General features: G+C 41.2%; 2 protein-coding genes across 2 annotated transcripts in view; both read right to left on the minus strand.

The window, feature by feature from the left end:
- The window catches only part of LOC115136461 (ras association domain-containing protein 1-like), a 20,821-nt gene extending 18,728 nt beyond the window's left edge, over window positions 1-2,093 (minus strand). Inside the window, exon 1 of the mRNA XM_029672043.1 lies at window positions 2,008-2,093. The gene's annotated coding sequence lies outside the window, so the exon portion shown is untranslated. The remainder of the gene's footprint in view (window positions 1-2,007) is intronic.
- On the minus strand, window positions 1,595-9,734 carry zmynd10 (zinc finger, MYND-type containing 10). Its single transcript, XM_029672033.1, has 12 exons — window positions 9,539-9,734; window positions 9,236-9,350; window positions 8,972-9,088; window positions 7,696-7,749; window positions 7,422-7,574; window positions 7,189-7,277; window positions 6,978-7,072; window positions 5,231-5,403; window positions 3,950-4,075; window positions 3,717-3,838; window positions 3,440-3,565; window positions 1,595-3,219 (listed from the first exon to the last, which is right to left on the minus strand). Exons 1-12 carry the CDS (start codon window positions 9,625-9,627, stop codon window positions 3,084-3,086), a joined length of 1,395 nt encoding a protein of 464 aa, XP_029527893.1. The 5' UTR covers window positions 9,628-9,734; the 3' UTR covers window positions 1,595-3,083.
- Window positions 9,735-9,994: the final 260 nt, after the last annotated feature.

Genomic DNA, 9,994 nt, shown 5'->3' on the forward strand with positions numbered 1-9,994 from the left:
TCCAGTTATGATATTGACAAATAATGTTTCTGGTTTCTGAAAGTACAGAATAAAGAGGAATTATTCATTAGAATACAATATAAGGATATAGCAATAAAACAATACTACAAAGAAGTAACATAATAAACACTGCTATAAAAAAAATAGTTTATTGCATTGACAAAATCACAGATTTGAGTTATAACAGTAAGAAATTAACTTTGAGCTCCACAAGGGGGCAAGGCAGGGCAGAACAGAGCTATGCTGAATAGACCAAATAAACAAACCATGGTCATATCTTTTATTTATTTAACTAGGCAAGTAATTTAAGAACAAATTAGTATTTACAATGATGGCCTACACCGGCCAAACTCGGACAACGCTGGGCCAATGTGCGCTGCAATATGGGACGCCCAATCACAGCCAGTTGTGATACAGCCTGGATTTGAACCAGGGTGTCTGTAGTGCCATAGACCGCTGCGCCACTTGGAAGTCATAAGGCCAGGGTAGCTTCAAAATACAACACAAGCTAATAGTTTTCTGACGCAACTAGCATCGTTTTACAGAGCTAATAGAATAATGTAGCTAGGTAAGCATGATTGACAATAACACCATAAAGGTTATAACATGTGTAACGTTACCTCACGTGTCCGCAGTTATAAGGAATATATTATGATCTACAGCTACAGCAGAAACGGCATACGGAAACTATTATTATAACTATTATAACGTAATAAGGCACTTACTTTGATGGAAACGCAGCCTGATTTGAACCAGGAGTCTGTAGTGACGCCTCTAGTACTGATGTGCTGTGCCTTTGACCGCTGCATCACTTGAGAGTCATAAGGCCATGGGGTAGCTTCAAAATGCAAGATAATACTTCTCTGACGCATTTAGCATTGTTTTACAGAGGTAATAGAAGAATGTGGCTACGTAAAATTGACTATAACACCATAAAGGTTATAAAATGAGTAACGTTACTCACGTGTCCGCGGTGATAAAGAATATACACAAATATATTATGCTCCATACATACAGTACGCTATAGAAATGTGGAATAGAAAATGTGAACACGTGTGCAGATCCTGTTCTGACGGGAGATGAGCAAATGTCTGCAGACGTGAACTGCACAAACAATTGGGTAGTGCTTGGGGAATTTTGTCCGTGTCAGAAATGTCCCAAAAATGTAATTATCCGCAAAAGTAAAAATGACTATTTTTATGTGAATGAATGAGGAGGCGTAACACACCTAAATTCAAACTGTTTTTAGAAAATAAAAACTTGTTTGAAAATCATTTGAAATTGAAGTTAAAACAACCTATAAATATAAACAGGCTGCGTGCTTTAGTTTGAGGGCAGCGCGGATAAAATGTACTGTTACGTATCAATCACATTCTGGAATGGAGAGAACATTCTAACATCACGTGCATAAAAAAACTCACGCTGGGGCGACCGTTAGAGATATTTGGAACTCACGCATGAAAGGGTTAAAACCATGGTTTGATCAAAATACTTTAGCCTATTGTGTACTGAGTATGAATGAATTAAGTCTTGTTTCTCGACATCAATTGTCCGTTTTCCTCAAAACACACCAATAAAGTGGTCTACTCGGCAATAAAAATAGAACTTTGAGTTTATTAAACCAATCTGTGCTTCAGAATATATTTGTTTCATTCATTTTCTAAACGGGACGTTTTTTTGTTTGTTGAAGGAGCCCCTTTGCCATTTACTATCTCCAAGGCAATTAAAAGTAAACTTTCATCCCATCAAATGTAAAATTACATGGTTTTAAAGTCTATGACTGGAATAGGTCACCAACATTCAAGGCTTTAAACATGTCGTGATAATAATTGTAAACTGCAGGCAGGTTGTTGAGCATGCAAGAATGATTGATGATGCGAGTTAACATAGAAGCACGAGAATTGCACCGACTCGAGCCTATTTCATAATTATGACTGGTTTAGTTTATGTTAATAATAATAATTCGATAAAAAAAGTGCTATATGTTATTTAAGTATAACAACTTACCAAAACAGGGATCCACCCCTGCAGCAGCCGATGCTTCATCTCCAACGTTCTTCTATTTTACAACATTTCCATAGAAGTTATTACGAATAACGGAGCGGAGGTGTACAGCTTCGCATCTGGAAACAATGTGTCATCGGCTACATAACGGAAATACCACTCTTCCGAAAAACACGACTTTTCAGCAGCATGTTTACTTTGTAACCGTCCCGTCACCCAATTCTGACACTCCAACATATGATGCAGCAATAACAATTTAATAACAGAAAGAAAAGGAAGTGAAGAGCAGCCTACTGTTCTTGACATGCGGAATTCTTTCACATAGGGGGTGCTTCTGAGTCTTGGACAGTAGAGCAGGAGTGAGGGGTGTGTGAAATCCCCACCCCAGTGACATTCAAATAAAAACGACCTTACGGGATAATAATCTGCGTAATCATCCATTGACGGCTTATGCAATTAACGGTTTGTGAACATCGTGAACAACGTGGTGTGAGTTAAAGACATGACAGGCACACCTTTTTAAAAGTGGTGTGCAAAGTCTAAACAATCAAGTGGATACAGTTACTTTGAAATACAACCCCGTGAAATTGATACCTTGCTGTTACCCGAACAACAGGCAGATTCTGATCCCAGGATCACTGACCAAGATGATGAGTCAAAACACCTGTAGCCGAAAACATAGGCTATTCTTGTACTTACACATTGTTTCTCTCAATATATATAACAGAAGCATAGAAAGCATTAAAAAAAAGCCCAAAAAAGCAACAACAGAGGAGAGCTGATTATTAAAAGTCTTGAGTTCTGCCACCTCCCAAATTCAACCTGTGAGTTCCACTCAGTATCAGGTCTGAGATCAAAGGGATAGCAAAGGCTTAGCAGTTCATTACTTAAATGAACCCTTCTAATCACGAGTTAGATTATCATTGTAATTCATAAAATCTAGAAGTTGGAATTGAATCGAGACAAACCTCAAAATGTTTACATTAAACAGTCCAAAACCAACTGCATTCGAATCCCATCCCAAATGGCATTTAGGTAGAGAACTGTCCATTGACTTAGCCCCTTCTCTCTCCCATCACTCAGTCCAATATGTCAGTTATGTCTGCCTCTCTCTCTGTAGGCGTTACGGCCAGGTCCTTCTGGAGCTTCTCTGTGCCTTCGGCCATCAGCTGGCAGGCAACCTTGTGTTTGGACCAATGCTTCACCTGGCATTCCCTACAAGGACAGAGCAACAACACTCATTCAGCTGAACAATGTAGAACCTCCTGAACCAAGGGGTGGTAATAAAACCAATGGCCTTTTCATAGTCATTTGAGTACATCTTTTGTTGCAAGACTAGTAAGAGATTCACAATAAAAGTGGCACCACCATCCTCTTGATATTTACTTAAGGAGGTGCATTTCCCTGTATGGTGTTTCACTGTAACCAGTCTTACCTCTGGCAGTACCATTCTCCCTGGCAGCGGGAGCATCTCTTAGAAGCCTCGGCCCCACAGGCTCCACACTTGGGCTTCTCAGGGATCAAACTCTCCATCACATCCAGGTTATAGGTCTGGGCCAGTCTAGACAAAGATGATTTAAAAACAGTATAGATTGTAACAGAGACAGAAAGGTTCACATTCGTATGTCTCAACCCCATCCAATGTTAAATTCACCCTTAAAGATTTTGGTCTCATTCAGTCTCTTTACTAATAACACCAGGCTGAGTATTACCTGAGTGCTTGCTGTCTCAGGTCCTTCTCTGAGGGGTTGAACGTTTCCTTCACTTGGTACTTGGCAATGGCCTTCCACTTCCCTGTATTGTCCCGCATAATGTTGTTCCACATCTCTGGAATCTACCAGTAAAAGGACGGTATTTATTTGTATGACAGCAATTCATTGTGTTCCTGTGTGCGCATGTTCCTGTGTGTGCGCGTGCGTGTTCCTTGTGTGAGTGTGTTCCTCACCTGTTCCAAGATGAGGTCTTTCTTTGGAGGGGCAGGGTCTGTGACAGTGAGGTGACTGAGGAAGCGCTGGAGCTCTACCAGGTTGGGCAGCTGGTCAACTAACACCTCCGTCAGGAAACCTCGTAACTACACACAGAATATAATGGGTGATTTTCTGACATTTCATGGTTCAAGTTTCAGTTTGAGTTGGACTTTTATTGTACTCTGGTCTGCATGGTGGTCTGTTTGATAGACCACCTACGCTATCCTGCACAGAGTTCTCAGAGATCATAATGCTATCCTCACATATAGTCAAGGAGATACAATCATGGTAATAACAGTAATAGGAAACACCTCAGTCAAAACAGCAGCTGGATACCTCATCTATCTCCTAATCGGAGGGGAGATCAGATACGATTTGAGTCACTGACGTGTATCTTCCTGTCCAGGTTGGCGCGCCCATCGGGTTCGTGCCGTGGGGGAGATGTTCGTGGGCTATACTATACAGTGTCTTCTGACCCCTCCTGTCTCAGCCCCCAGTATTTATGCTGCAGTAGTTTATGTGTCAGGGGGCTAGGGTCAGTCTGTTATATCTGGAGTATTTCTCCTGTCTTATCCGGTGTCCTGTGTGAATTTAAGTATGCTCCCTCTAATTCTCTCCCTTTCCCTCTCCCTCCCGGAGGACCTGAGCCCTGGGACCATGCTTCAGGACTACTTGGCCTGATGACTCCTTGCGGTCCCCAGTCCACCTGGGCGTGCTGCTGCACCAGTTTCAACTGTTCTGCCTGCGGCTATGAATCTCTCACTCTCTCTACTGCAACGGCTGTCTCTAACTCTGAATGTTCGGCTATGAAAAGCCAACTGCCATTTACTCCTGAGGTGCTGACCTGTTGCACCCTCTACAACCACTGTGAATATTATTATTTGACCCTGCTGGTCTATGAACGTTTGAACATCTTGGCCATGTACTGTTATAATCTCCACCCGGCACAGTCAGAAGAGGACTGGCCAGCCCTCAGAGCCTGGTTCCTGTTTCTTCCTAGATTCCCGCCTTTCTAGGGAGTTTTTCCTAGCCCCTGTGCTTCTACATCTGCATTGCTTGCTGTTTGGGGTTTTAGGCTGGGTTTCTGTATAGCACTTTGTGACATCGGCTGATGTAAAAAGGGATTTATAAATACATTTGATTGATTGATTAAAGGGTAATGATCTGGCCCAGACATTTTTCCTGAGCTATAGATTTGACCATTAGGTTTTAGAAGCCCCTATAGTCAGAAGTGCCAGTACTGGCTGAGGCTACTGTACCTTTAAGAGCTGGTTCTTGTTGAAGTTATTGAAGTCATATTTCCTTTGGCAGTCTTCCTTCAGCACCAGGTTGTACAGAGCAATCCAGACTTGGCCATCCAATTTAGTCATCTTTAGACGGTCTTCAGATGGAACTTTCTGCCATTTTCCATTCATGTACTTCTCCATCACGCCTGTAGAGGGAGACAAAGGATAGGTAATGAGGGATAGGTTGGGCTTCTTACTTCATTTTACATTTTAGTAGACACTCTTATCCAGACCAACTCACAGTAGTGAGTGAATACATTTTCATACTGGTCACCAGTGGGAATCGAACCCACAACCCTGGAATTGCAAGCGCCATGCTCTACCAACTGAGCCACAAAGGACTGGTCATCATAATGGTTAAAAGGTTTTAAAAACATTTTTTTTAAATGCAACAGTTGGACAATGAATGAAGACATTCCAAACGTTTAAAATGTTTATAATCCGCAGATATTGACTGCATTATAGTGCATAAAACATTATACTGGCATGGACAAATAATGAAATGGAGTTCAGTGATTTTGGTGGGAATTATTTCTTAGAATATACCGGTACACAGTACCAATGAGTAGGTGTGTCCAAACTTTTGACTGGTACTGTACATTTAATTATTGTATTAGGTATTTTTTTTTAAATATTTTGTGTTAAAATAAATAAAAGTATATGTGCCTCATTTGCATAAACACCTGGTGTGAACTTAGCATATATGAGTAAATTAACATAAAGGGGAGGACCAGAGCTGCAACCACCAAACACTTTCTCTGTCTACCCTACCAGCACTCACCTGCTCTGTCTACCCTACCAGCACAGCACTCACCTGCTCTGTCTACCCTACCAGCAGCACTCACCTGGTCCGTCTACCCTACCAGCACTCACCTGCTCTGTCTACCCTACCAGCACTCACCTGCTCTGTCTACCCTACCAGCACTCACCTGCTCCGTCTACCCTACCAGCACTCACCTGCTCTGTCTACCCTACCAGCACTCACCTGCTCTGTCTACGCTACCAGCACTCACCTGCTCTGTCTACCCTACCAGCACTCACCTGCACTGTCTAGACTGCTTCATTGTTGTCTAGTGCTCTTGCATAATTCAACAAATGTGTCAATAGCAAGATACACTCAAGATTAAAATTCAACATACTTGGCTCTAGATTATACAAAACATACACTATTTGTGAAATCAGACATAATATCACTATAATCCAAGTGTTCATTTTCTGAAGTTGCTTTCATTTCAGCGCATCTATTTATTAAAAATGGCAACTGTATTCAATTATTATTCAACTCCACAAAAAAATTAACACTCATCAAAATAAAGTTAACTTTCTTCTCTTTTTTGTGACGCAAGTGTCAAGACCCAGACTAAGCTTTGTGTTAAAACCCAGACTAAGCTTTAGCGTTCTTATAGATTCAACAGAAATCCAATGTCTCCCATTGAGCCCATTTCAGCCATTACCGGGGTGTGTTTGACAGGTCATTACAAACATTTAAGAGACAAGTAGATTTTGCACCCCTCAAACACAGGAAATAGATGGCTGAAAAATACAGATCATCAGGTGGGCGGGGCCTGTACATTACTACTACTACACTGTAACAACTAGGCTATGTAGGTAAAAAGATGGCTATTGTTTTGATATAATCATATTATCCCATAGATGGGGTTATGTGGAAATTGTCTGATCCATTTTGTCCATTTGCATGAATACACGTTCAGTGACCAACCTGCAGAATAGCGACTCCAGGGGCTGTGCTGTACCAGCTGTACCAGCACACAGGGCAGGTTATGGGTGCACAGCATCCTATTGATCACACTGATACTGTGTGCGAGAGAGAAATCACAAACAATACATTTCACCACATGACAGAATTTCTTATTTTTTTCGATAGCATGTAAGGTATTTGAAAAATGATATGTGAATGCTAAATCTCCCACCTGTCAGTATGGTCAGTGATGTAGCGCAGGACAGACAGAGCCTTGAGGGAAATTTCAAACTCTAATGCCGCATTCTGACCCTGCAAATCCTGCATCAGACACACAGCACAACAGAACATTTACAATCCACACCACTGACCAAAGTAAATCCACCATCCTGACTTGCAATGGCCTGACTCTAATGTTGTAGCTGGAACCCAGACAGCTCCTGTAAAGAGGAATCCACCCTGTACCTGTATAGAGGATGAGTCTCCACTCTCTGTGTGACTGAGTCGGTCTTTTGTTGGGGTGTCATCCCTGGATGCTCTGCTGGCCAGAAGGGCTAGTTTGCGGTGGCAGTAGTCCACCAGGTCCAGGACTGAGTCGTCTGCTGCCTCACAGGAGTCCTGTAACCAACACATACAGACACTAAATGTATTTAGGACATACTGTAGCTTATGTGATGTCTGAAACAGACACTGCATACATTGTGCTGGTAATGAGGCAAGTGTTCAAATAAGTTTTCACCTTGTGAAACATAATTGTCTCAAGTAGGTTGATGATTGTAGCCTCATGGTGAATCTGTAGATGAGAAGGGAGAGGCTGAAATGAGATGGAAACTTCTAGGGGGTGTACAATAGGGTGACCATTGTGCGGGACAGTCCAACATTTTGTCCCTTTGTCCCGCGACCAAACAAATATGTCCCACATTTTAGTAACAACTTAAAACACCACTAAATTCATCCCGTATTTCAGTCAGACTTCCTATTGATTTGATGAGAATTGACATGCCTTTTGCAGTCACATTGTAAAACAGTTAGGAAGGGAGAGTTATCTCGGGATTGTTTGAAGCAGCAGTGAAAATGTTGAATGAGCAACTAATGAGCATGGAGTCTCATAATTCTAATGAAATTACCTTATATATTTCAGTCTAATAAGGCTATTTACTTACTTTTGTAAGACTTCGTTAGAAGCACCCTTTTTGTAAGTAGTTAAACTTGAAGAAGAGGACAGTTAGCTGGAATTTAGCCAGAAAGAATGACAAATGTGATTGGTTGAGAATATGACATTGGCCTACATCAAGATATAGGCTATATCATGTGGTAAACACTTCTCCAATGGTTGTTGAGATCTGATATTCTTCACAGCTCAAGATGAGACGTAGGCCAATGTCATATCGTCAACCAATTACATGTCAAGTACTTTCGGCCTAAATTCTAGCTTAACTTGAAGAGACCGCTCAGTGCAGTGGGATTTTGGTGCTGCACATTTGTTTTATTCTTCCAGGCTACACTGTTCTGCAAAATCCTCCCATTGTCCAGATTTGTACCTGTACAGTGCATTCGGAAAGTACTCAGATCCCTTGACTTTTTCCACATTTTGTTATGTTACAGCCTTATTCTAAAATTGATTAAATATTTTTTTCCCTCATCAATCTACACACAATACCCCCTAACGACAAAGCGAAAACAGGTTATTAGGCATTTTTACAAATGTATATTTTTTTTAAACAGAAACATCTTATTTACATAAGTATTCAGAACCATTTACTCAGTACTTGGTTGAAAAACCTTTGGCAGCGATGGGGTCTGATGGATGGAAAATAAATCATTTCATACCTTATTTACTGTACATTGAGACACGATCACATTTCTTTTTTATTCGTGGGAATACTTGAGAACAGATTTCCTAAATTAAACAAATGTTTTGCTGAATTCCTGGACATTTAAAAAAATATATATATATTTTTTTTAACGCAAAACGAAATATCTCCCCTCTTTACACCCTTGGTATTTGCACTCACCACCATGTACAGAGGAAAGGTGCTCTTCGGATTGAAGTCTTGGAGTTGACAGAAAATAGGAAACACCTTCTGTTTCCAAAGCTCCACCAGAATCATCTCATGGACCAGGGTGGGAATCTAGGGTGAAAAAAGGGGTTCAATCAATTACCTGTTTACATGTGCAGTAACCTGTGCAGTATCTTTTGGTCCATAAAAAAAACGGAGACGACATAACACACCTGTACAGGTGATAGCTAACCTAACCTTATAGAAGACGGTTTTTACCTTTCCCAGTGACACAAGGAGCTCCTTGACGAACTCGTCCTGAGTGGCTGTGGATGAAGCGTTCAATATCGCCTGCATGTTGAGTTTCTCTATGTACTCATGTTGTCTGAACCACCTGTCAATCAAATAAAAAGCAATGAATGGAATTACCGCAGCCACGAATCTGAAAAAGCGCGAGATAGACTGCGACTTTTGTCTAGCTGGCATTATCACCAGAGATGGTCTTTGCTATTAGCTAGCTAGCTAGTACAGTAAGTTATCTAGCTAGCTAACGTTAACTCCTACTAGGAAGACATACTGTACCTTGGAGAGCCAATGTCCCTGAGTGAGAATGTTTCCAGATTTTGGACATATCCTTCTGCCTCTCCGGGAAAAAGAACAGAGGTTTCCATATTCTCGACAATAAATGTTTGTACCAAAAAAAGTCTGAGTTGAGAGAAAGTGTGGAGACTTGAGGCAAGCTTGACGCGCTTACTCACTCTACGTGCTGATACCAAAAGGTTGGCATGGTTACTGGATACATACGCATGCGCATTACAGACAGCATGACTACAAGAGACAGAGCGGTACAAAAAGATCCCCGAGGTAAGCCTACGCAGAGAGGAAGAGGCGAAGGTGGGCAATAATCATCTTTAGACTAGGTGAGGTGTGCAAGATCAACAGTCAGACAGTGGGTGACGACGACAATTGCATCTTTATTATTGCAAGGAGTGTGTATATAAAGTAGAGTTTTTGCACAATTAATAAATAAGTATACTG

Source organism: Oncorhynchus nerka, linkage group LG2, assembly GCF_034236695.1.
Source record: "Oncorhynchus nerka isolate Pitt River linkage group LG2, Oner_Uvic_2.0, whole genome shotgun sequence".
Classification (NCBI taxonomy): Eukaryota; Metazoa; Chordata; class Actinopteri; order Salmoniformes; family Salmonidae; genus Oncorhynchus; species Oncorhynchus nerka.

Coding starts and splice junctions, on each gene's coding strand:
- zmynd10 (XM_029672033.1), bottom strand. CDS start 9,627: ATGGAAACCTCTGTTCTTTTTCCCGGAGAGGCAGAAGGATATGTCCAA. Junction 3,839..3,949: donor AAGACCTCATCTTGGAACAG/GTGAGGAACACA, acceptor TTTTACTGGTAG/ATTCCAGAGATGTGGAACAA. Junction 3,566..3,716: donor CTGAGACAGCAAGCACTCAG/GTAATACTCAGC, acceptor ATCTTTGTCTAG/ACTGGCCCAGACCTATAACC.